This window comes from Lonchura striata, chromosome 2, assembly GCF_046129695.1.
Source record: "Lonchura striata isolate bLonStr1 chromosome 2, bLonStr1.mat, whole genome shotgun sequence".
Taxonomy (NCBI): Eukaryota; Metazoa; Chordata; class Aves; order Passeriformes; family Estrildidae; genus Lonchura; species Lonchura striata.
In genome coordinates, this window is record NC_134604.1 from 37,603,200 (window position 1) to 37,630,315 (window position 27,116).

The following is a 27,116-nucleotide window of genomic DNA, read 5'->3' on the forward strand; positions in this document are numbered from 1 at the left end:
CCTGTGAGGAGCAGCTGAGGGAGCTGGGGAAAAGGAGGCTCAGGGGGACCTTATCACTCTCTACAACTGCCTGAAAGGAGGCTGTAGCCAGGTGGGGATCAGCCTCTTCTCCCAGCTACCAAGAACAGAACAAGAGGAGATAGCCTCAGGCTGTGCCAGGGGAGGCTCGGTCTGGACATTAAGAAAAGTTTCTTTACAGAAAGGGTGATTAGACATTGGAATGGGCCCAAGCAGGTGGTGTAGTCGCCATCCTTGGAGATATTAAAGGAAGGACTGGCTGTAACACTTGCTGCCTTGTTGATGCGCTGATCATAGGCTGGACTCGATGACCTCAGAGGTCTTTCCCAAGCTGTATGATTCTGTCGATCTGTGAAAGCCGGGACGGCAGGATGTGGCAGGGGTGTGGCAGAGGGGAGGCGGGCAGCAGCGCAGCTCGCCCAGCGCCGTCCAGCGGGGCCGGGCGTGCGGCGGGAGGGCCCGGCCCGGGCGGGGCGGGCGGAGCGGGGCTCCGGCCGGGCCCGGGCCAGCGCCGCGGCGGCGGGGCGGGCCGGCAGCCATGCGGACATCGCTCGGCGCCCGCTCGGAGGCGGCCAGGGCAGCCGGCGGCCGCTTCTGGGCTGTCGTCCTGGGAGCAGCGGCGGGGCTCTTCCTCCTCGGGTTCCTCATCGGTACAGTGCAGACCGACCCTCCTTCGCATCGGGGCTCGTCCTGCCGGGGACGTGGCTCGGAGCCGGGCCGGGGTGGGGGGAGGAGCGGGCGGGTTTCCCGAGCCCGGTGCCAGAGGTGAGTCCGTGCTCAGCCGGCCGGCGCCGCCCTCCGTGCCTCCACCTTCACAGCGGGCAGGTGCAGTCACTGACCCTCTATGGGACACCTCTGTTCTCCGCAGCAGGAGGGTTTTTGTGTCTTTGCCTTGTTTTTCTATTTACTTTTTGTTCAAATAAATAGGGGTAAAATAGTGCTGTGAGCAAGAGAAAGGGGCGCGGGGTTTGTGAGGAAGGGACAAAAAACATACCCCTCGACTCTGATGCCTTGAAACTGCACCAGCCGCAGCCAGAGAGGCAGGGAGGTAAACACGGGGCTGGAGGGGCGCGGACAGGAAGGGAGAAAGAGTCTCTCAGTGTCTCACCTGCTCCTTGGCCCAAGCAGGCAGGACAGAGGGTTGCTGCCGCAAGAAATTTCCCCCTACCTTCCTTCAGGTTTCACATATGAATGATGATGAGTTTACAGAAGGAAGGAAGGAAAACAAAGGAACCACTTGTATTTTGCAATGCCATTTGGTATGTACTTGGGATTGTTGCCATTGGGAAGCTCCGACTGAATTCCTCTCTCATGTGGAGCCCTTTACTGTGCCAGTAACCAGTGCCTCACTGGTGCCAACTTGTTACCCTCTTGAACCCACTGGTTTTGTCATTCACACTACCCATGTCGCTGCTGCTGTGTCCAGTCTGACTTTTAAACAGATGTCAGGAACACTTTCTAGCCAGCTGTTCCTCTCATCAGAGTGGTAGTGCTTGCTCAGAAAGGGAAGGACTCCAGAAAGAAGCCAGACAGACCAGAGAGTGAGAGTTACAAGACATCTGTTCCTTACAAAGTGTGCCTGTGTTTCCATGCGTTTTTTGTTAAGCTGCTGTCTTATTCTTGAGGTAACTATATAACTGATAGCATGATGCTCTGGTGCTCAAGGATGATAGATAAGTCTCCTTAGCATCTACAGAAAAATAACTGATGAATAAATGTAAGATAGTATTTTATATCCCTCAGCATCGACCATGTGGGACTAATACTGCCATCATTTTACAGCCTGCATTAGGATGTAGCTGCTTGTATGTGCTGAAATAAAAACAGTTCTAAAATGTAAAATAGTGAAAATCTTGTGGTGTCACCAAAGAGAAGTGGTATGTGTCATGGGAATATTTCTCTGATGTTTTTACTTTGGTATTTTCATGTGTTGTACAGGCTGGTTTGCAAAACCTACAGATAAGAAGACATCTCTGAGTACTCATGAGGACATGAGGACAGCATTTATGGCTGAAATGAAAGCGGAAAACATCAAGCAGTTTCTTTAGTAAGCAGTGTGTAGACTAATCAGTTCAGATAAGAAAAAAATCAAATGGGAGTCAGCCCAGTGATCATAGAATCATAGAATTGGTTGGAAGGGACATTAAAACTCCTCTGGTTCTAAACACTTTCCACTAGACGAGGTTGCTCAGAGCTCTGTCCAACCTGGCCTTGAACACTGCCAGGGAGGAGGCATCCACAGCTTCTCTGGTCAACCTGTGCCAATGCCTCACCACCCTCACAGTAAAGAATTTCTTCCTAATATCCAGTCTAAAGCTGACCTCTTTCAGTTTAGAGCTATTTTCCCTTCTTATATCACTACATGCCCTTGGAAAAGGTCCCCCTCCAGTCTTCTTGTAAGCCCCCTTCAGACCCTGGAAAATGCTGTAAGGTCTCAGAGCCTTCTCCAGGCTGAATGGCCCCAACTCTCTCAGCCTTTCTTCTCAGGAGAAATGCTCCAGCCCTCTGATAATTTTCATGGCCTCCTTGGGACTTGTTGCATCATGTCCTTGTCCTTCTTGTGTTGAGTTTCAGAACTGAGCACAGCACTGCAGCTGGGGTCTCATGAAACAGAGTAGACAGGAAGAATCACCTCTCTGACTTGTTAGTCATGCTTCAGACAATTCAAAACAATGGAAAATTACAATATAGATACTTAAATTTTTATTAAAATTTAATTGATGCAATAAATATTTCTATTTTATTAACTTAGATGCTTTAACCACAAGTACTTGTACCTGATTTGTTTTAGGGATCTTGTAAATGGATTATTTTTTCTCTTAAGAGGGTGTAGAATTTGTTAAAAACTTATATTTGTTCCAGTCAGTAATAGGACACAAATCATCATTTATTGATAGGAATTTACTTTCAGTGTAAAGAAAGAGGACCAGCTATTGTAGGAATAATCAACAAATTTGGATTTGCCCCATACTCCCCATCTGATTACATAGCATAGGGTTTGTACATGTACTAAATTACTAAAAGACCATATTCAGTTCATGGGATTGTGGCAATCCCGGCAATCCCACTGCTTTCATTTTAAGTGTATTTGCCATGAACTACTACAGATAAATGATCTCAAAAGTATGGTCTCTTTGGTATGTAGCAGTCATGTACTGGACTATAACATACCCATTCAAAACCAAAGATTTAGGAGTTTTTAAAGTCTTAACCTGTATTTTGACTTTTGCAAAGTCAACTGTTGTTAGACAGCTCTGTGAAAGGACCTTCCTGCCCTTTAAACTCCCCGTCTCTGTAAGCAGAAAGCATTGTACTTCATTTACTGTCACGTGGCCAGTCCTGCAGTGAAATACAGCAGATGTTTAGTCACTGCTCAGAGCTACCTGTACAGGCAGTCAGATTAGAAGAGAAAATGAAGAAAATCACAATGTTCAGTTAAATGAGAGGGTAATACAGGAAAATGTTGTTGCATAAATAAACTTCTAATGAAAATGTGATACTTAAACACTTGTAACTCCATAGAAAACAACCATTCTCATTCACAATAGCACGTAATTTTGTCTTGGTTCAGTATATGTCATCCAGAAGATGATATTGTCACTATAACAGTGACTTTTAGTACAGTATTAAATTTTAGCATGATCAGAGGAACATAGTCTTATTCACCAGCATTTGGCTGCTAAGGATATTGTCTAGTTTGGAGAAACAGAGGCTGAGTGGCAACCTTATTGTTCCCTACAGCTTCCTAAGGAGGGGAAATATGGCAAAAGAGGTGCTCATTTTTTCTCCCTGATATCCAGTGATAGGATGCATAGGAATAGTTCAAAACTGCACCAGAGAAAGTTCGGACTAGACATGAGGAAGCATTTCTTTACCAAGAGGATGTTCAGACTTGAAACACATTCTAGGGAGGTGATCAATGACCCAAGCTCGTCAGTGTTCAAGAGACATTTGGACAATGCCATTAACAACATGCTTTAATTTGGTCAGCCCTGAATTGGTCAGGCAGTGAGGCTAGATCATTGTTTTAGATCCCTTACAAGCAAACTATTTATATTTCTATTATTTCTATTTCTTTAATTTCTATTTTTATTTCTATTTTATATGAATAGTTCTTTCAAAGTGGATTTCTTTGATGGCTTGGGTCTTATATGAATTCCAGAATTTAAGTTTTTCCTAATCTCACATCCCTTTATAATTGAAGATACAATTTTTTTTTATTAACACCGGCTGGTGCCACACATGCTTTTTTTGGCATGTTAATGCATGGTCATATGATAGAATGAGGACATCATGATGGCGGCCTCATTGAACTGAGGGTTTTTTCAGCTGGCTCCACAACTCAGCTTTCATAATGGTCTGGACAGTTTTTTTGTTTTTTTTTTCCAGACAATGGGCTGTTCATTATTTATGCTCTCTTTCACTGTTTGTTATTCATGCTGGCATGACTTTTAAGTCACAAACTGTTGAGTTTTTCTGTCTCTTGTTTATACAGTACTTAGAACTCACTCTCTTTTACTTGCCAACAAGACACACTAGAAGTGAACTTTTAGATAAACCAGTATTTGTGCCAAAATTAATTAAAATTTTGGGATTCAAGGAGAACATCTAGTTAATTACAAGTAAGGGCTAGAGTAATTATTCACATTTCTAAATTGAGTACACAGAAATAATTGTACTCAGTTCTTTTATCCATTCACAATGATAAGGTCTTACTGTGCATAGGAGTGCATAGACCTACTGTAGCTCAGAAGGCAAGGAGTAAAGAAAGGACAGGACCCCATAGCTGGTGTCATCACACCATTCTTGCTAAACCATGCTGCAAGGAAGATTTAAATACCTGTGCTAGATCAGGGCATCCTGAAACCCTTCATCTCAGTTTATGTGTGCAACATAACAATATATAGATGCAGAGAAGTTTTGGTCCTTATTTAGCCTGAGTATATCTGAACATCTCTATTAGGTTTATTTCCAGAAGGGCTAAGAGGAGTACTGGTTATGACTTTCAATGCCTGACCTGCTTATTTCTTCCTTTTCTTTAGCAATTTTACGCAGCTTCCTCACCTAGCAGGAACAAAGGAAAATATGCATCTGGCACAGCAAGTCCAAGCTGAGTGGGAGAAATTTGGTTTGGATTCAGTTCAGTTGGTTCATTATGATGTCTTGCTCTCTTATCCTGATGACACTAAGCCCAACTACATCTCAATAATTGATGAGCATGGCAATGAGGTAAAAAGACCACCAGTTTTTCCAACCAGGAAACAAAATCATTTTCATGCACCTGGGAAAACTGTCCTCTGTTCATTTAATGGTATTGGGCCTGGTAACAAGCTCATGGAAATCAGGGATTCCAGTTTGCTTTTATATTTTGCAACTTTGTTTCATAATATATTTGTTAGGAATACTAATATTTACCCTGATTCATACAGCATCCAGACATAAGGGTTAAAAAACAATTATGTACGAGAATTACTTCATGTAATTCAATTGTTTGAAAATTACTCTGTTATTTAGAAAGAGGAAAGAAACCCTGGTAAGCACCATTATTTGCATTAATTCATTTTACAGTACCGATGATTCAGCTAAATTCAGTTTATGGAAGATTTGAATTTAAGTTTCAAGACATACTATCACAAGGGGGATGAGTTTGTTTCATACTGGCTGAAGTGCACATAGAAGCTTCAGGGATGAACAGAATGCAAGCATTTTTACCACTGTGATCTAACCTGTTGTTATCTGCTGTACCCAGACCTCTTCAGGGAACCTTTTTGCAGGATTTTCTGTGAAGAGTGGAGATGAGATTTGTAAATTCACACATTGAACATGCCTACTGAAAAGGATGCCCAATGCTGGCTAAAACTTTGGCTACTTCTTAGGTAGAATTCTAAAACCAGAGTCCTTTCGATTGCAAATGGTTGTGAAATGTGCTTGTGAATAGAAAGTATTTATTTTCCATATTGCCTTGTTTACCTTATTCCTTTTCTCCTTTCCTATTAGGTTTTCAACACATCATTGTCTGAGCCTCCTCCTCCAGGATATGAGGCTGTTAGAGATGTGGTGCCACCCTACAGTGCCTTTTCAGCCCAAGGAGTGCCCGAGGTAAGATAGTAGAATGCTACATAGTAGAGGTAGAAACAGAAGTAGGAAAAGAAGCAGAGACAGAAATAGAAATAGTAGAAATGGAAAAGATGGAATACCACAGTGTACTGTAGCATAGCAGAGAATATCAGAGACCAATACAGAATAATTTGAAATTCTTTAGGCTTTAGTTCAAAACCCAATTTACCACTAGTAGGAAAGGTGACATAGCTCTGATGTTCTTGGGATTATTGTGATGAAGCAGTGCTCAAGTGAGCAGTCATATATATATTTAATATTTTTCTCTAGTTTGAGTTAGAACTGGATTGTATTTTTTCTTTTTCTTAAAAACTGTGGTAATAAATCTTTAATATCAGCTGGTGTAAACCTCCCCAGACATTGCGCCATTGTTTCCCATTGTGGTGAACAAATAGGCTGTTACATTTACCTGGCCAAATGAGCAATCTCACTTTTCAAAGTGCTGCTTGCCCAAGGCTCACACTGACAGGTATAGCTGCACAGTGTTGAGTATGCTTGAAAAGCTTTTGCTGACATTTCTAGCTGGCAATAAAGGTGTTGGCTGTGACCTGAATTTAACACTAATCCTTCATGTCTTGTTATACAGATGGTAGCAGCTGATGAGCTTTCTTTGATAAAGCTGGCCTATGTAACAGGAGTTTACTGTTCTATCATTAGGGGTTTCAGTTTATCTTTTGTAAGATTAGAATTTCTTGGTATTGTTCTCAATATCTTTCCTTTCTATATGTAGAATAATTTAGGTTGACAGAACCCTGGGCCAGGCTCTGCTTTAAAGTTCCATCTAGAAAGATGCTAATGCTTCTGCTCACACAGCTCAGTATTATATCAGTCATGTACTTTGTGTTGCTTGTTAATAAGCTGGTCAAATCCAGAAAACAAAAAGAATACTGTATACTTTTGCTTCAGACACTTGAAGAAAGCTGGAGAATCAGGCAGATAATCTGTACTCTGGAACATAAGAGCTTTGAGTGTTCCAAGAATTGCAATGGGAATTTTGAAAGATAGTGTAACATAAAATTAATGTGTTTTGACCTTTTATCATAACATATCACTCAAGAAAGATGGAATAACATCACTGCTTTTTTCAGATTGCTGAGATGTGAAAAAATGATGAAATGTTTAAAAAGCTTCAGCTTCCTTCTTTAGGAAATTGTTTTATTTTAATTAAATATGAAAACTTTCTTTCCAGTGAAAACAATACCTAAAGACAAGATTGTCATTTCAAAATCTGATGCTTATTTTCACCTTATTACATAATAGTTTGACACGACCTCCAGGTACTTATCTAGTGCTTTTATCAGTAGCGTTCTCCAGCAAGCTGTTGCCTGCATCTGTACTGCAAACAGCACAGGAAGGGAGCATGTATAAAGTTCCTCAGTTGGAATACTCAGTGAGGCCAAAGCTCTTCTGAGTTCTTATCTTACTAGATCACATACTCCTTTCAACGTGCTCTTTGACATTATTGTTTCAAATCTTGCCTTTTTCTCTCAGGGCGAGTTGGTGTATGTGAATTATGGCCGCACTGAGGACTTCTTTACATTAGAACGTGAAATGGGAATTAACTGTACAGGAAAGATTGTTATTGCCAGATATGGGAAGATCTTCAGAGGAAATAAGGTAATTTTTCTGTATAAAAATGTTGCTGCCCTTCTCAGTGTTGCTCTCACTTCAGCTGTTCTGCCCTTCAGCATTTTCAAGAGACTGAAACACTTCCCTGAGGTGTTCTGGAGATTTTAGAGTAACTGAGTTTCCATAGACCTGTGTTCAAAGATGATTATGTTGTATTTCTAGGATAAAAGTAAATCAGTTGGAAAATGTTCCATATTTTAATATTCATTTGCATTCTATAAATTGTTCCAAAATATCACTAATAGATTGTCATACACTCTTAATTATGAGCTAGACTGTTCTTCCCTGTTGGTTCAACTGTTCTTTACCTTGTCTATATTGTGTTTCTGTATAATAGTTTCTGTGCACCAGAGAGAGACCATAACTATATGAAAGCGATTTTAAAGTTTTATATTTGGTTATTCAATGTCCCTGTCATATAAATTTATTTTTAAACTACAGTTTTTGCAGATTTCCGTGACCTAACAGGAAAGGACATAATCCTGTATGTACTTCAGGCATACACTCAAGTTATTTTCTCAAAAGAGATGTAAGAAGACAGTCTATTTTAAAAATAGTGTTCAGCTCTTATTTAACAACTATTGTGACCCTAATTTGAGCAGGATTATTATTTGTATTTGTCAGTTACCTAAGGGTGTCAAGCACTGAATTCACTGGATGCCAGTTTTTATTATATACTGTTGATTAATCTTGTGTGAAGCTTTTAAATAGATAACTCACTGGTTTATATACATATCATTTTCACCAGTGAGAAGTGGTATATAACTCATATTCTGGGTCAGATAATATTGTCACTAAATTGTTTATCACTCTTCAAGGTACTATATGAATGGAAAAGACTTAAAAATTGAAGAAGGTATTACTGTCTGTGAATCTTTCCTTAAAATGAAACACTAATATCTTAGAGTACTAATATCTAGAGAGGCAGTTTTCCTATGATTTGGAGATAATATGCCCTCCCCTCATTTACATAAAGGGATTTCCTCATTCTTACAGTAGTATTTCTAATGACTGCTTATATACTGAAGAATTTGGTAGCCTATATAAAATCCGGAGAACTGTACTGAAAGTTGTTAAACTTCCTAATGGTGCGCAAAAATAGGATAGAGGATGTAGGCAAGTTCTGTGTTTCCTTAAAAAAAAAAAAGGGAAAAAAATCCTATGATATTTCTGAGTTAAAATGCCCAAATTTAACACTGTTGAGAATTAGTTGTCACTCTGTCACAATCCATCACTGTCATATCTAGTAGCAAACCAGATTGGAATGTCAGAATGATATATATTATGCAATAATAAAGTCACACAAGAACACTTTTAAAACAGCATGCAGGTCAGTCCTTCTGCCATAATGAGCCTAAAATGTGGGCTCTCTGGAGTTAGTCTTGTTCACAGCCAAGGGTAGTTTCAAGCTCACCAATTACAGTCTTACTGTATAGACCAGATACATTCAGATACTGAGATACATTCAGAGATAATTTAGGTAAATAAGGTAGCTACAGGTATCTACCTGAAAGATACTGTTGCATTATTATGATACAGTTTTTTTTCTTTTCATGTTGTGAACATTTCCGTAGTCAGCTGATTGTTTTGATCTGGATGACAGAATGCAAACTTAGGTTATATAGCAATACTGTGGAGGATGTTTTCCATGTCACTGTAATCTGCTAACTAAAAGTCAAAGCAAAAGAAGCCTTTCACTCTCATATGAAACCTGATATCTGTATATATATTTTTCAGAAAATTGCAAGACAGTTATGGGCCCTTGACTTATCCCAAGCACTGTAAAAGATCCTGAGGAAAAATCAGTAATTTATACTTTGTTCTACCCCTTGAACTCTGGGGTCAAGGTATAAAGAACTGGATAGGGACAGGAGATGTGCTTTGCAGGTGAAGAATGCTGAATTGGCAGGTGCCAAGGGAATTATTCTGTACTCTGACCCTGCTGACTACTGCGCACCTGGAGTAGAGCCTTATCCAAATGGCTGGAACCTTCCAGGTGGAGGAGCCCAGCGTGGAAATGTATTAAACCTGAATGGAGCAGGGGATCCTCTGACTCCAGGTTATCCTGCAAAAGGTGAGTGACTCTAGAGAAAGCATTCTCTGAGGGCTCTGGTATCAAGAAAGGGCAGAGGATGTTTTCTCCCTTATAACAACACCCTTTCTTTCTTATTCTTTGTTGCTAAAAGGCAGCTTTGGGTTTCACTGCTGCCACTTCTGTAAATGGTGTGTGAGAGAAAGTGAGAGCCTTCCTTTAGGGGAGCCCTAGAGTGCTGATCTGTATTCATCACCTTCACCTCAGTCTTCCTCAACTGTTTGAGTTGTGCCTAAGCTGTTTTATTTTGCAACTAAACCAGATCATTTTGATGGAAATTCATTAAGAACTATTTATTCTAGCACTTGGGTCAACATATCTGAGAGAGGCAATCACCTCAATAAAAGTAGTTCCTAAGTGATGGGCAGTGTTGCCTCTAGGCAGTAGAACTTGTGCTGGAAGGGGTTATATATTCAAAACAGCAGCATGGCAGAGCAGACCATGAAGAAGATTTCTGGTTCCTCATGCTAGAGTCAGTGATCACACAAATGAATCTCTGTCTCCCTCAATCACAAAGGTAAATATTGTATTAAGGAGGAAACTATTCTGTATATGCTCTTGTCCATGTCATGAAGATTAAGATTTGCAAAAAAAATTATTTGTATTTGTGCTTTGTCAAAACAAAACCTAGTTTTTGTTTTGTACACAAAAACAGCAATCCAGAATATTCAGTAGTCCAGTGTATAAGATTTTATCTGCCTCTCTTTATCAACTGGCAAATTTTTTTAGTTCCCAGCTGAATGTTCCAAGGATCACACTATGGGCTCCTTCTTTGCTTTGTTATTTATGTGTAGCTTAGCCTGAACTTCTTTCCCATGAAGATAAATATTTCTATGTAAAAGTATTTCACCCCAAAAAAAAATGAATGAACAAATAATTTTAAACTTTCCAGCCATCTTTAAATGCATGACTGCAGACTGTGAGAGAACCTTTATTAGTGTCTTTCTGAAAACATGTTGGTAAAGCACAAAGAATGAAATTACTGGGAAGATGTCAGCTCAGCTCCCGGGAAAGTGAAATGATTATTCCCGACTGCAGTGTTAAGACTGTGCTAAGAATTGTACAGCTTCCTTCTGAGACTTGTAAATATACAAAAATATCTATCTTTTGCTTTCAGAATATGCATACCGATTAGACAAAACCAGTGGTGTAGGTCTCCCAAAAATTCCAGTTCATCCTATTGGCTATCATGATGCTGAGTCATTACTGCGGTAAGTGTGTGGGAGACATGAGGTATTTTTAGGGTTTTTCGGAAGTTATGAGGGTATTTGAAAAGAGAGTAAGAAGACTTTTGCACTCTTCTTCTCCTGTAGCTGTTGAAATAATATGTTTGTTTCTCATTAGAACCTCTTTAGGAGATAAGTGTTGTATCTGTTGTTACATATGAGGTATGGAAAGAATTATCTGGAAATAGTCTTTTGTAATACGGACTAATATGTCTCCAAATTTTCTTTTCTTTAAAACTTCATAGCTATCTATCACTGTTATCAGGATAGCTGCTCATGATGATAAAGGTATAGATTAAAAAACTTCATTTATCCACTGCCAACTAGTAGTGCTAGAGCAGATTATTATATATGTATAGACTATAAATATGATGGAGTAATATATAGTACAAATATGATGTAGCCAGATATTTCTGTTCAATAAGTATTAAATAATACTAGAACTTGGTTTTAATAATTATAAATTAAACCTAAATCCTTTAAAAATACTGGGTCCTTGTTTTCACTTTTGTCTTGAGAAGTCACAGCATCTTGTTATTCCTGCTATCATATTTTTATATAAACATTTTCCTCAGGGCCAGTAGACATGTTGAAGTGTTCTGTGTAATAAAGCTTGACTGAAGTATGTATTTACAGTAAAAGACATGCTTTCATTCACAATAAATATACTTTGCTTCCTAAGAACCATGCTTTGTGTCTCAGAAGTTCATGTCAAAAATAAAAGTCCTTCAAGGGAATAAGTCTGGGTGATTGAAATCCACCAAATTACTGCATTTCCAGTTGTGTTAACAGGAAAAACATGGCACTTCTGACAATGGAACAAGAAAGGGTGACCGGGACTGATCATGTTTCTGTACTTTAGCCTTCTTTGGCACACATCAACTGCCTGTGCTACAAATTAGACAGGGTGTGCATGGGACAGGCACCATAAAACTACTGCTTGTGCTGTTAAGTTATGGAATGGCCTGAGTTGCTCTCTGCTAATTCAAATGCAAATGCAGTTCAAGGCAGTAGAATGTTCCAGGGACCATTTACAAGAGGCAGTTTATATGCCAAACCTTGTGGCCAATGCTGTCTTCCAGGGTAGCTGAAGGCCATTCCAAGCTGATCTCTCTGCCCAGGATTATTGTTCTATGTTAATTTACTAGTATTAGTGTAGCTAAAATTCCAGATTATTCTCCTGCCAAAGCTTGTAATATAAATTATCTAAAACAAAGACCAACACTGGTTTGCATGTTCATGGGATCTAGCATAGTGTGGTTTCACCCATTTCTTTGGTACTGGTGTAAGAGGTCTGTAACTGATAATGATTATTTTTTTTTCATAACAGTAATATGGGAGGACGGGCACCACCTCATAGTAGCTGGAAAGGAAATTTAAATGTATCTTACAACATTGGTCCTGGCTTTACAGGAAATTATTCTACAAGGTCAGTTTTATTTCCTAAGGAGAGTGTTCTTGGGATCAGGGAAAAAACAGGTAGAGCAATAGAGTTTGACCAAAGATGAAGTACCTGGGTTTATTTACATAATTCCTTTGGTTTTGGCTATTTTCTTGGCTGGAATGTGCTCAGTGCAAAGCATTAGTACATTATGTCTTGATTGGATGGATATGATCTACTTCCTTTAGTTTCCAGCTAGTCTTGAACCAGTTTCATTTGAAAAGCATCTAGCCTTTGATAAACTGTTTGTTGAGAGTGCTTTTTGGGGTTTTTTTGGGGGGTCTTTTCTTTTCTTTTCTTTTCTTTTCTTTTCTTTTCTTTTCTTTTCTTTTCTTTTCTTTTCTTTTCTTTTCTTTTCTTTCTTTTCTTTTCTTTTCTTTTGGTTTTTTTTTTTTTTTGTTTGCTTTGTTTTGTTTCTGGTGGGGGTTTTTTGTTTGTTTGTTTTTGATAAGTTTTGTTTTCATTTTAAGTTCATATAAGTCCAGGTTTTGGTCTTACCTTTTTACTTATATAAAGCAGTATTAAACTGCTTCTTATAAGCAATTTGTCCACTCAGCTTTTCCAGAAAAAGAGCTTAAACTCTGATGTCAATTTTATTGCTTCAGATTGTTTTTAACTGAATTAGTAATTACAGTTTAGGACTAAAGTCTATGTGTTTCAATGTTGTCTGAGTACAATGTACTGACTTCATATGAACTGTTTAACTTCATATAATTGTTCATACTGATCTTTATATGAACCCTTGGGACTGAGATGTTACATCTTCAGCTGTGGTACAGATAAACAACTCTGGATGTTGTAGAAAAAAATCTCTTGATGCAACTCAGGTTGTCTTTTTTTCTGCTGCCTGAGATGCTGCAGTAGTATGGACTATGCTGGAATGTTCTTGTTTTGGCTAGGATAGAGTTTATTTTCTCCACAGTGGCTGGTATGAGTCTGTTTTTCATTTGTCATGAACATAGGGTTGATTACATAGAATTGTTTTTGTTATTGCTGAGCAGGGTTATTGTTGTGAGCAGAGCTCACACAGAGCCAAGGCCTTTTCTGCTTTTTGTGCTGCCACACTGGTGAGAGAATGGGGGGAACATGAGAGGCTGGGAGGAGCCAGGACAGGTGATCCCAGCTGACCAAAGAGATATTCCAGACCATCTGACACTATGCTCAGTACATAAAGTAGGGGAAAGAAGGAGGAAAGGGCTGATAGTGTTTGCTTTCCCAAGTCACCATTACATGTGATGGGGCTCTGCTGTTTTGGAGATGGTTGAACAGTTTTGCTCTGCTTGTTTCCATGGCTTTTGCTTTATAAATAAAATTGTCTTTATCTCAACCCATGAGTTTTCTTCTACCTTTTCCCCTCTATATTCTCTCGCTGCTAGTGGGGGAGTGAGTGAGTGGCTGTGTGGGGTTTGGTTGCTGGTGGGGATGAAACTCTGACATGGAGTCAGTTTTGATTTGCACCAAACTGCAGAAAATTAGTACTATTTACCTTTTTAACATTAGATGCTTTCCATTTTTCTTTCACTATTTCAAATTTAAAAACTAGCTGCTAGCAAAAGATCTTTGGAGTTCTGATCTTGTTATCTGTATAAATCTTATTGACATCAGAAATATAACACAGCTGTCAAGGGCTAAATGCTATTCTCATTTGTGCAAGTATGAATACAGAAAAAAACTACTGTAGTATTTTCAGATTTACTTTGGTTTAATAGGAGATAAATTTGGTCAAAATGCTTTCCTTGTCATTTATATTGTATACTTTTGAAAGGTGTCAAGGTGTTTGATTATCTAATCTGGTGGATTTTCTCTTTGCATTTTCTTCCCAATACACTAGAAAGGTGAAAATGCACATTCATAGCAACAATGAAGTAAGAAGGATTTACAATGTGATTGGTACCATCAGAGGCACAGTGGAACCAGGTGAAATAATTTTCCTTCAGCATAATCTGAGTGAACAGCGACCTCTACATGTACTTTATGGTTACAAGGGGGAGATGAATATAGTTTTCTCTGAAATATTGTATTGCATGTTCTCTGAAGTGGTGTCTGCCCTGGCTTTCATATGGTTCGGGGTATGTTAGCACTTTCACTGTAAATGCTGTAAATGTTTTCAAGGGGGAGTCATAACCAAGATGGAAATATTTGCCTTCAGGCAAGTAACTTTGCAATTGAAAGAATATTTTTAAGTGGATATTCTCCACTAGGAAACATGGGAATGGATTTTGTGTTCCATCAGAAGACACTACATCCACCATTATTGACTTTTTGTCTATCTTATGGGGTCTTGTAACCAGTGTGGTTTTATAATCTAAAAAAACCCAGATATACAGACATTCCTATAATGATGATAACATCATTTTTCTTCTGACTGCAGCATTTTCCTTTTTGCCTAAAACAGAACTGTTAACCATATTATAGTAGCACAGAGACCTAGTCTGAATTTTATCTCAGTAATCATATCTCTGTCATGATTTGGGCAACCCTATTTGTGATTGATTATGTATATCCAGAGAAATACTGCATTCAGCACATGAATTCAAAATGTGAATTTCTGTACTGTACAGATATGACTAGTGGATCAGCTTCACCATGAATCACACTACGGTGAAGTATGGAAAAATGCTTTTATCTTTAGAGGAAACCTGTAGTATATTCAATAATAGACCTAACAACATGGAGTTTGAGGTTTTAAGTCTTGTGGGATCCAGTTACTGGGTTTGACAAATTCTTCAACACTGACTGAAAGTACAGAAAAATGTCTTCAGAAATTTAAAACTTTTTTTCCTTTCTATCATGTGTATTATAAACTATTGATCTGTGTTGCTTGATACATACATGGAAAATTAGAAATTACTTCAAGTTAACATCTCTGTATCAGGAAAAAAGTAAACCTCCAAAATTAATTTCTCTAGACAGATATGTCATTCTAGGAGGCCACCGTGACTCATGGGTATTTGGTGGCATTGATCCTCAGAGTGGGGCAGCTGTGGTTCATGAGATTGTGAGGAGCTTTGGAAAACTGAAAAACAAAGGTAATGTAATAAAAGAAAAAAGCACATCAAAGTAGCTACTCTCAGCAGTGCTCATTGATTTCTGTGAGATTTAAACATATGCTTGAAATTAAAAACATGTATCTCACTGATATCTTGAATAAACATGCTGCTGTGCACCTTGGTGTATGTGAAGTACACTCAAGAGAAAGTACACCCAGAGGGAAACAAAACAGAATAGGGGATGCTGAAATAAACACAACATTTAGGTGCAATTGGCTACTCTGTATTTGGGGCAGATGTGTCAGTGGTGTTATAATACTGACACAATGGCGAACTTCATCAGGGCTACAGGCTGAACCTTCTAAGCATTTGACTGTGGCTTGGAGGCATACTCAGGAATAAGTGGAGAATGTCAGCGTAATGCTGAGAATGAGCTGTGCAAACATAGTAGGAGGTAATGGTTAAAAATACTTCATTCCTACTTGCATTACAATAGGAAGAAATGTCAACTGCACCAAGTTTCTGTTGCTGTCAGAGCAAATGCTGTCTCCCTATCTGACATCCCATGGAGAGAAGCTCTGACATAAATACTATGTTAGAGGAGTGTTCTTTGCCTGCCTATTACCCATAAAACCTATTGACATTAAATTTTATTTCCATTCCTTCCCAGTAACTGAATATCAGGGGAAGCTGTCTCTGAAATGCAAATGAGGAAAAAAATTAAGTTTAGAAAAAAGGCAGTAAAAGGTGAAAAGGTTCCAGTAGCTTCAAAGGAAACTTTGGGCTGAGGTACAGCATCAGGGCAATAGTGCCTGTTCTATTTGGCCTGAGTTTAAATTGAATGGAGGACTTCAAGTGAAAGATTTTTCTTTTGAAGGTGATCTGTCAAAGTTACAGGGAATTGCTTAGGTTTTGAAATCTGGCATTTGAAAGACAGGTCAAGGAAATTCTGTCATAGATATGAAAATATGTCACTTTTCTGTCAGAGTAGACACTGATATACAATGTATACTAGACTGAACAGAGCAAGAGGATTAGAAAAGCCTTCTTTCAAGAATTTGTGCACAGCACATTATTTTTTCTTAATCAGAGTTTTAGATTCTAGAAAATTTTCTTGCATTTAAAGGTGAGAAAAAAATACATTATTTGGCCCAATATTGAATTAGAGGAGAGATTGCTACCATAGCAAATCATTATTAGATAAGGTTACTGAAGCTGATGTTACAGTTCCTTATGTATATCTTTTCCCCTACAGATCATGGTAAAAGAAAAGCCCCCCAAAAATGCCATATGTTTTCACATTAGTCATGTAACAAGCAGCCTTTATTTTTGTAATATGATTTTTGTTGTCTTTCATTTCAGGATGGAGACCAAGGAGAACAGTGATATTTGCGAGCTGGGATGCAGAGGAATTTGGCTTGTTAGGATCAACAGAGTGGGCTGAGGTAAACCAAGTGTTCAAAAAGAAATTTGCATGGTGGCTGCTCTTTGGGAAATCTGCTCTAGAAAGAAGCACTTCTTCCCTCCCCCACTCCTTCCTTATACACACACACTCCTTCCTTACACACACTCTCTCTCCCCTGAGTTTCCTTTTGAACTATCAAGAATCTCTAGCTTCTTGCACTTTATGATATCCTTCTCTGAAATAGCTGTTTCTTTTGTGAATGAGAACAGCTATTTCAGAGAAGTCCCTCAAAATTCTGAGGGACAAAAAATTTATCAGCATTTTCTTTCTTTTTTTCATTCTTGTAGGAAAATGCTAAAGTATTGCAAGCACGGGGAGTGGCTTATATCAATGCAGATTCTTCTGTTGAAGGTACATGGATATGAGTTGTGTTTTATAGGAATAGTGATGGTATGACTGGGAGGGATTTTGTCTTGGAGATTCATAAGACCTTCCATGTGATAATTTTTGCCGCATTAATTCAGAAATGAATATGGGGAGAAACTATGGCTTTGAGTCATAAAGTATCCTTCAGGTATTCATGTTGTTTCAGGGGAAAAGTCCTTTACAGCAGTGAGCCACTCTGTGGGAGGTCATAAGAGAGACAAGAAATGTTGGCCCCTGATTTCTGTGGCAACTCTTTAGAGTCAGCTTCTTCTCTTATAATATACATAATAATCATTGGGACATAAGAAAAGTTCTTAAGACTTGATTCAAAAGCTGGGCTTTAATTCATCCTTACCAATAAAGTGCACTGAGAAGATCATACGAAGACTCTTCTCAGCTTGCTCCTCATGAAGAGTGTAGCTTCCTAGTCCCTCTCTTATTAATAAATAACAGCATGAAATTTGAGCTGAGGGAACTTCTTCAAATAAATAGTTTTTCATGTTTTTTCAGGAAACTACACACTGCGAGTGGATTGCACTCCACTGATGTACAGCCTGGTTTACAGTCTGACTAAAAAGGTAATATCGCTTGAAATTTTTAGCTGGTATGTTCAGTGCTCACTTACTTTATGGGGCTCTGTCTGAAAAAATATGCTGTCAGATCTTTCTTTTCTGACTGCAGTACCCCTTTTAGGTCAATAGCTAACGAACTGGAGCTTTTTCCCTGGACAGATAAGGGGAGATTATCCAAGCTTATACCATTAAATTAGTAACTATTCAGGGTTAGGGGATTTTCCACTCCTGTGAAAGCATTCCTTCTAAGGACAAAAGCATAAAAGCATGCTGTGAACCAGAGGACAAAAACAGGCATATACCTGGTTGCCCAGATCAATTACTAGAATGCCCATGGTAGTAGGAGACTGTGACTCCCTTTAGGCAGGGGAAGAATTTAGGGTGGCTGCCATGTTGTTTCTGTGTGATGTGACAGGTTTGGTCAATGTGCTCAGCTTCAGTGTACCGTGTTAGTTATTCTTTGTCTCTGACCATAAGGCTGTCACACATTTGTGTGGCACACAAAATTGGGAGATAGGGACCTTTAGGCACACCATCTTAGATGTAAGATGTTCCTTGCTTGGGGAGTGGGTCTTAGAGGCTGGGATTTTATTTCTGGGGGTTTTTCTGTTTAACTGTATTAATCAGTGACCATTTTACACAGCTTTTGTGTATATTTTAGATGCCAATGTAATGTACATTCAACTACTTTGTATATTCTGTGAATTTACTTTATCTGCCTTAATCTGCTTTATGTATTCAGTCATTTGATAATTTATTATCTCTTGGAAGCTGATATTTGACTGGTGCAAAAGTAAAGCAAAAGTAGTAAAACAGTATAATAATTTTCTGGCAATTAAAAGACAGCAAATAAAATGTAGCTCTTTTTAAAGGGGGTACACAGATAAAGAGACTTGTGTCCTGAACTCTAGAAAACTTGATGACCTGCAGTTCCCATGGTAACCTATGCTAAGTGAAGGTGTTCAGAACTGTCAGGAAATCAGGTCAGCAGAGTCCCAGTTTGGACGCCAAGAGCCATCATTAAAATCTTGACCTAAATACTAGTAAAAATGCTTGTGTAACACTTCCTCGAGTTAGGAAGCAAAGGCTGATGAATGCATGTAACCACAGCTTGTTGGTAGCTGATATGTGAAGAGAATACTGATGAGGGAGCATGTCCCATGTGATCCCATCCATAGTTAATCTGTGGTAAAAAGTTTTCATACTGATAGTTCTGTTCTGTGGACAATTTCCTTCACGGACAAACCCCCAAATTAGTTTTAATTTGATTCCTATTGTGGAGTAATTCTTTGATAGAAGACAGATTAATAATGGAATATATATAAATAATCTTTAACAGATTCAAAATAATAAAACCTCAGCAGTCCACCAATATAAAGGAAATATGAAGAAATATCTTTATTTAAGCTGCTCAGTTACCTGCAAATTAGTCAGTGCTCAGAATGAACTTTAGAATGATTGTGATTTTTATACCTCTCTAGCAGCTATGATAACATAAACACCAGGTACTGTGCACTTTGCCCTTATAAGGTTGCTTCTACATCCAAAAACATATTTTTTGTGAACTGAAACAAGGTAGAAGCAGTTTTAAATTAAACTAAGAGAAAATTGAAATTTTCTGCCAAAGTAAAGCAAAATGTTTTGGTTTTGTTAGGGATTTTTCTGTTGAATATTTAAATTAAATGGCTGAAAATTTCATAAAGAAATATAATTTAAATATTGACTTGAAATATTTTGCCTTTTTTTGTGTTTTCTTCCATCCAAATTTACCTATTTTTTAGCAAATAAACTATTATTCTGGAAAATGCTATGCATTTGAAATGTTAAAATGGAAATGAAGAAAGGTTGAGGGACTTAAGATGACTCACTCATAACCCTAAGCCATAGGCTTGGTTTGATGACAGGCTGTTGACTTTTTGTTTGGTAACATTTAAAATTGTACCCTTTTTCTTTTTTGTAGATACCAAGTCCTGATGAGGGGTTTGAGGGAAAATCTCTTTATGAGAGCTGGTATAAAAAAAATCCATCAAGTGAATATAAAGAGGTCCCCAGGTCAGTGACAAAAGAAAACAAATTACATACTGAGCATTATTATTACTTGTAGAGTGTGGTTTTTTAAAGAAATACTCATATGAAAAACTGAGTTCTGAAGAGAAATGGTGTGATTCCCAGCTGGCATAAATTCCAGAGTTGTAATGATTGCAGCTGATACGCTGCTGTACAATAGGTTTGTGACCCTGCCTTTGTAGATGAGCAAGAGGCTTTATATATGAAATGTGTTCTTTTAGTTTATAGAAGTTTAGACAAATAAGGTAGTATGCACAAGCCAGTGGCTATTACACAAGATGTTGACTCGACAGCTTTCCTTTGCATTTTTTTCCAGTCTTCTGGAAGGCCTCTGAGTTTGGGTGGCTGGGGAGCACACCAGGCAGGATTTTACAGCATTGCTCTTCAAATTTACCAGGTGATTTCTACAGGATCTAAAAAAGTGATTTTATTCCATGAAGTCATGCTGGTACTGCTGTGATATCTCTGAGTTGAGAGCTTGGGATAGCGGAAATTCAGCAGGAGGAAGGCCATTGGTTTTTGTCAGTGATAAAAAGACAGTGAGGTATATTCTCTTGTTGAGAACTGGGTATTTCTGACGCTGAGAAGGGTGACTTTGATCCCCAGAGAATGCAGTTGATGAGGTGCAGGTAATTCAGGGGTCAGAGGCAGTTCCTGAAGGGTGTATTGACAAAAAAGAGCACACTGGGGAAAGCTGTATAGTGTGTAGTGACTGACTGCTGAATAAATAACTGCCATGGTATACTTGGAAGCAAACTAAAATTATACCTTAAGTATTGTCACTCAAGGCATTTTCCTCTTTCTTGTTTAAAGAATAAATAAACTGGGTTCTGGCAATGACTTTGAAGCATTTTTTCAACGTCTTGGCATTGCTTCTGGCAGAGCACGTTACAGTAAAAATTGGGTAAGTCTGTGTCTTTCTAGTTTGGTCTCTCTTGTAACTGCCTGAATAACATCACTTGTAAAGAAGCCATTTAGACTTCCAGCTTTTTAGGATAGTGTAGTTCAGTTTAGTGTGTCAGAGTGGTGTCTAATTACTACAACTCTATGTCCTACCTCAACACCAATATGTAACAAATAAGAATGATCGACTTGTCACTTAGACAAAAGGACTTTTGCTCAGGGTAAATGGACGTGCTCAAAATTACCTATGGCTGATGAAGGTTTCTAATTAGTTTATGGTGACTATTGAATGGTTTGTAACGCTTTACAAAGCTTTGAATGCAAAATGGTTTGTGCTTTATGGAAAATATGGGTTGGGCTCTGGAGCATACTGTGAGAGGAGATTAACTGAAAAGTGTTCAAGGACCAAACTGTTCAATGTGGTCATTTCCTCTGAAAAGGAAGGAATATGCAAGGATACAAACAAATTATTATTGAATGCAAGCTAGAGAAGAAGTCCAATCTCACCTAGATTTAGCCAACTGAAAGTTATATGTCTGTGCTTAAGTACCTTCTTTGGGCTGTGTACATGGTCAGTGGAGAGAGATTTCTCCAAATGACCATTCATCTCAGCATAGGTTAATGTCTAAGAGAGCCAATACTGACGAGTTCTCCTTCAGCTGTCTATAGTGGCTACATAGGATTAGTATGACCTGAACAGTTAAACTGTACCATTCTTTGAATCCCACAGCAAAGGTTTTCAACCCACACTGAAATAGACATAGCTGAATAATGGTTCTGATTTTGGCTTCTTTTCCTTTGTTTCAGAACGTGGCAAAATACAGCAGCTACCCAGTTTACCACAGTGTCTATGAAACCTATGAAATTGTGGAACAGTTTTATGATCCCACTTTCAAGAATCATTTGACAGTAGCTCAGGTACGGGGAGGGCTGGTGTTTGAATTGGCCAACTCTGTTGTGCTTCCCTTTGACTGTAGAGATTATGCATCAGCTGTGAGCAACTATGCTCACATCATCTATAATTTGTCAAGGAATCACGAAGAGGAGCTGGCAACATACAATGTATCCTTTGGTACGTACAATCTTCACATTCCTGTTCTGTTAATGCTAACAGTGCCTTATATTAATGGATGACTTAGTCATGACCTGGTATTTACCTTATGCTGTATGAATAGTAAATAAAACAAGAGCAATACCCTCCATTACTTTGAAATGGGAATATTTTGTCATTAGCATGCCTGTGTGGGGATGACCATGCCATTGGCAAATAGAGCTATCACTTACAGTTGTATGTGCTTCAACCTGTGTATGATTCACCAGCATTGACAACAATATATCATTGTCATGTTTCCTTAAAAAAAAAAATCACATTGTTTTGCAGTGTTGGATAATTCTGTGCCTGAAAAACTTTTTTTTAACTAGCTGAAACATAAATTTTAAAGAAATTTAGAGATTTTAGAGGAGCTAAGATTTTAGTTAGAAATAAGCCTTACTAGAGTTAATTAAAATAATAATAATAAATGAGTAGGCCTAGATGAAGTAAGGAGTTAGTAGTTAACTAATAATTGATTGCTTGTCAGCACAATGTTTAGTTAGCTGGGTTTATAATGAAGAATATAGGAACAGACAAATAGCTTTTAGGAGCATAAGACAATTGTGGGCCTCCTCTGTTCTGAAACTAATTGAAGACAAGGAATGGGATTTCTACCAAGAGTTCATTTGTCATATTTGCATTGAAAAGGTAGAAAGGTCAGAACGAGGAAGACTTCATTTACTTCCTCATTTTGGGACCCCTCCCGATGAAAGGGACCACCAACCCATTTCAAGGAACAAACTACACATGCTTAGTAGCTTTTGGAGTAATTAGCATATGAAGCAGGGAATGGGATGTACCAAAATTATGAATATGTATTTGTATTTTGTGTATTCAATACTTGTATGGATAAAAAGACTCTGTAATCACCTGGAAGGCGCGGTGTGTATTCGGGAGCTATCCCACATGCTGCCCGGCGTCAAACAAACATACACTTTCTAACTTTAAACTGTAGAGAGTTTTTGTCCATCACAGTTGGATATCAGTACTAGATCAATATCCATATTTTTTTCAATAAATCATAGCAACATTACAAAATAATCAGTTTAAGATTTGGCTGCTAATGGCAAATATCAGGTACATGTGCATGTGTGTACACACAACTACACATGTTCTCAATCTTTCTCAAAACTCTGTGTGGAGGGACATAACCATAAAACAGGTTGCTGGGATTTGTAAAATCTCAGACCTACCTGAACAGTCTATTTCTGGTTCCATGATCTGGTTTTTGATATTGCTGTACATTCTTCAAGTAGCAAATACTAAACAATATTCACAACAATACTTACTGCTATTGTTTCTAAGACAGGTTTTCACACAGAATTACATATTTTTTAATGTAGGGTCATTTTCTTTTCCTTCAGTAAGACTTTTAACAGTTCATGATCATGATCACAGTGGAATATAAAGCTTTAATTGAAGAATTTGATTTGTTAAATGGTATCTTCTGAATTTGAAGTTAAATACTTTGCTCCTGCTCCCTCCAGATGCTCTGTTTTCAGCTGTGAAGAATTTTACAGAAGTTGCTGCTAGCTTTCATGAGCGACTGCAACAAATAGATCTCAATAAGTAAGTTCAACTCTTTTTTTCTTACAGTCAAATACTCCATGTAGTCCTCTGAGCTCAAGAGGGCTTGGTCTTCAATTGCCGCCACTTAATGGAAAAAAAAGAAATAAAGAAGCTGTAGTTGTGGCATGCTTTTTGATGAGCTTCCAAGAAATTCTGTGCACCACCTATGCCAAAAAGCCTAGTCTGCACTTGACTTAATTCTTAATTTATTCTTTGTAGGCCATGCCCAGAATGACAAGCCAAACTTCCTTTCATATATCCATATATGTATATTCCATTTCTTGGGAAGAATCTAATTTAGCCATATGCTTACCCTTATGGAACACTAGCTGAGAATAAAAGCCATCTTTTTAATGGCAGAACTTTCAGATAAAGGAGTTAACGCTAATCTCTTATGCAAAAGATGACATTTATGACATATAGCATGTGTGTGACATTTTCAAAATGGCTTTATTGATGGTTGGCCTAAATCTATGCTTTAATTAAACCAGCCAATTTCAGTTTCTGTTTACACCACTGTAAACTTGAAAAAAAATACCTTAATGGTAGTAGAGATACTCCAGTTTTACTGTGATACAAATTTTAACTTTTTTTATTGGTGAATGCCTTTGAAGGTCTACAAGTTACTTTGTATGTAAACCACCAAGCCCACATGTATTCTGTATAACCTCATCACAGTTCTTTTATTTATTAAGCATCAATAGTATGTGCAGGGCTATTAGGAGCACACAGACACAGATGGTCTCTGCTCTAGGGAATTTAAAATCTACCATCAGAAATATACAATTCTCAGAAGGCTCAAAAGAGGATTTTAACATCACAGGGTTCCTTTTTCTCATATGTTGTGATTTTACGTAAAAACAAATGCAATTTTATTTAAGTAATTTGTGGCTGGCTACTTTTCTGGAAAAGAGGATCCTTAGAAAACTGTTGTGCAAAGGAAGAAAATGGTCTAAGCATCCTCATGAAAAGGAAATAAAGGAATGAGAGAAAAGATGAGAGAAAACACCTGAAACACTGTATTTTGATGCTATCAGTTGGACATTAAAAACAGCTTTAAAAGACTTTCCAGTTACGAACCAGACTCTGTCACAGGACAGATCAGCATAATTCGGTTATGCAGGTTAACTGATAGCTTGGGCTATCTTTTGTGGGATACAATTAATGTTCAACATCCCAGACCTACTGTCCTTTATAAATCCAGATGTGTATGCTGGGATGAGAGTAGAATGAACACACTGCACTTAACATATGCAACAGATTCAGATTCCCTTTTTGTTTTTTTTTTTTCTTTAGCTTGCTTGCTGTCAGATCACTAAATGATCAGCTCATGTTTCTAGAAAGGGCTTTCATCGACCCTCTTGGATTACCTGGCAGGCCATTCTATAGGTGAGAAAGTCTTACTTTTCACTTTTCTCATGGAATACACTATGAAAATTCCTGTAAGATTTACAAGTCTCTAAATAAAGTTATAATGATTTTATTCAACACAGCAAAAGTACACAAGACAGGAGGAATGAGATGAAAAGGGACATTGGGGAAAACTTCAGTGTGAAACTGTACAGAATTAGGAAGATTCTTGTTGGAAGCCTATTCAAATAATTTCTCTTGGTTTCATTTGGCTTCTAAACAGATGGAAAAGTTTAGCCCTGAATTTTAAGTAATTTTAATTGTAGAAACTTCAGGAAGTTGTTATTATTTGAAAGAAAAATAGTGTCTAATTGAAGAACCTACAATTTGATCAATTTTAAGAGCACAGCCATGCTAGCAAAAATACTGTGGAGTGCAGTACTGAAACAGCAGGGAAGGAATTCAGTGGTCCTCTCATCCAGGTCAAGAAGTAAATCTTATTTAAGAGGCAATGAGTAAATGGTCTTATAATATAGCTTATGTTATTTTCTTGCTTCATGGACTTCAAGCTACTATTGCTGCAATAATCTTATTTATTTACATCTTCAATGTCAAGTTTTTTCAGCTGGTGTATAAAACATAAAATAGTATGTTTTATTTTCCTAATGCATCATATTGTTATTTTTTCCCTCAACTTCCCTACAGACATGTTATCTTTGCTCCAAGCAGCCACAACAAATATGCAGGAGAATCCTTCCCAGGAATCTATGATGCCATGTTTGATATCGAAAGCAAAGCTGATCAACATGAAGCCTGGGAAGAAGTGAAGAGGCAGATTTCCATTGCAGCCTTCACTGTGCAGGCAGCAGCAGACACACTGAAAGAAGTAGCATAAATATGAACAATATAATCATCAGTGAAGACTAAATCTGACAGTTTGCAGAAGCCTTAAAAATGGTGCATTTGAAAACACTAGGAGGATTGTGAAGAAGAACAAAAAAATCAAAAAAATCTTGGTCTTTACAAATAATATACCCAAGTTGAATGCATTTAGTAATGTTAGCAAGGTAATATACTCCATTCTAAGAGCTCAGGATTTAGATGTCTTCTGAGTTGAGACTGATAATGTTTCAGATTTTCTCCCAGCTTTGTATTTTAAGAATTGCTAACCATTGGATTTATTTTCAGAGTTCTGAATTTTTCTGGCTTATTATAGTGATCCCCATAGTTCTTCAGGAAAACAGAATTAATATGTTTCTATCAGTTACTAATATTGTTGTTGCCTTTTTGTTATTTACCCTGGGATTGCATAATTATACCTCAAGACAGACCTCTCAGCTCTCCTTTTCCACAAAGATTGAGATGGACATGGAGATGGGAAAACTGTCACATACCACATGCAGGATCTATAATAATCATAACAAGTTTTGGGCAGTCAGCCCAGAATGCTCATCCCTGACATTCTTTTCCTCACATGCTGAACCTTGCAGCTGTTTGCAAATAAATTTAAGCAAGAAGCTTTTAGTCACTGAAATAAAAGCAAGGCAATACATCTCGTGAGACATATAGTCATCTAATGAAATATCTTTCAAGATGAAGACCCTACTGTTATTCTTTTAACCAAAATCTACCCTTGCTATGCCTTGTCCCTGTAGAGGTGTTTTTAATATGAAGACAGAAGCAAAGAAAACTCATCATGTCCTTAGTTTGAAAGGATACCAAATTATTACCATTTTTGTAGAGTCTGTATATCTGATGATCATGTGCTGCTTACTCTTGTGACAGACCATGGGGCAACCAAGATCAGACAGAGAAGACTCAGAAAATCAGATCCCTTCATCTGCAGTTTTGCCACTGGACTATTACTAACCTCTTGTACAGCTAATATTTTGTGTGATTTGATGTGACATGTTAACTCAGACCTCTACCATGTCTTAACTACTGTCCTATGATCTGATGGTTTTCAGTACTATGGCATATTATTTTCTTTTCAATGAGGCTTCATTTAATAATAAATATTTTTGCACTTCACATTAAAACCTTTTAGACAAGTTACGCTAAGTAATTCATTATTTTGCTTAACTGTTGGTCTTTCTGATAAAATAATCTAGTTTACCAGATAATGGGAAATGCTCTTATACCCATAGTTATTGCACAGTTATTTTCACATTTTTTATGAGCTGCTTGGAGTAAAATGATGGAGATGTCTTCCCCCAAA

The 27,116-nt window shown here is 37.9% G+C and overlaps 1 protein-coding gene across 4 annotated transcripts; it reads left to right on the top strand.

Annotated features, from left to right (window-relative positions):
- Window positions 1-544: 544 nt before the first annotated feature.
- LOC110478412 (putative N-acetylated-alpha-linked acidic dipeptidase) lies at window positions 545-27,116 on the top strand. Of its 4 annotated transcripts, XM_021545004.3 has the most exons (19): window positions 545-668; window positions 1,957-2,065; window positions 5,061-5,247; window positions 6,016-6,117; window positions 7,627-7,752; window positions 9,652-9,838; window positions 10,974-11,067; window positions 12,413-12,511; window positions 14,355-14,440; window positions 15,433-15,552; window positions 16,876-16,958; window positions 17,266-17,329; window positions 17,855-17,922; window positions 19,877-19,968; window positions 20,797-20,887; window positions 21,694-21,958; window positions 23,467-23,548; window positions 24,845-24,937; window positions 25,604-27,116. In XM_021545004.3, exons 1-19 carry the CDS (start codon window positions 557-559, stop codon window positions 25,791-25,793), a joined length of 2,250 nt encoding a protein of 749 aa, XP_021400679.2. In that variant the 5' UTR covers window positions 545-556; the 3' UTR covers window positions 25,794-27,116. The 4 variants fall into 4 exon arrangements, with proteins under 4 accessions (XP_021400679.2, XP_021400683.2, XP_021400682.2 ...); XM_021545007.2 differs by lacking the exon at window positions 1,957-2,065 and having other exon boundaries at window positions 577-668; XM_021545008.2 differs by lacking the exons at window positions 1,957-2,065; window positions 5,061-5,247 and having other exon boundaries at window positions 572-668.

Excerpts from the sequence above, each read along its gene's own strand:
- LOC110478412 (XM_021545004.3), top strand. The coding sequence starts at position 557 with ATGCGGACATCGCTCGGCGCCCGCTCGGAGGCGGCCAGGGCAGCCGGC. Across the intron at positions 15,553-16,875 it reads TGGAAAACTGAAAAACAAAG|GATGGAGACCAAGGAGAACA; the intron begins GTAATGTAATAA and ends CTTTCATTTCAG. Across the intron at positions 17,330-17,854 it reads TGCAGATTCTTCTGTTGAAG|GAAACTACACACTGCGAGTG; the intron begins GTACATGGATAT and ends ATGTTTTTTCAG.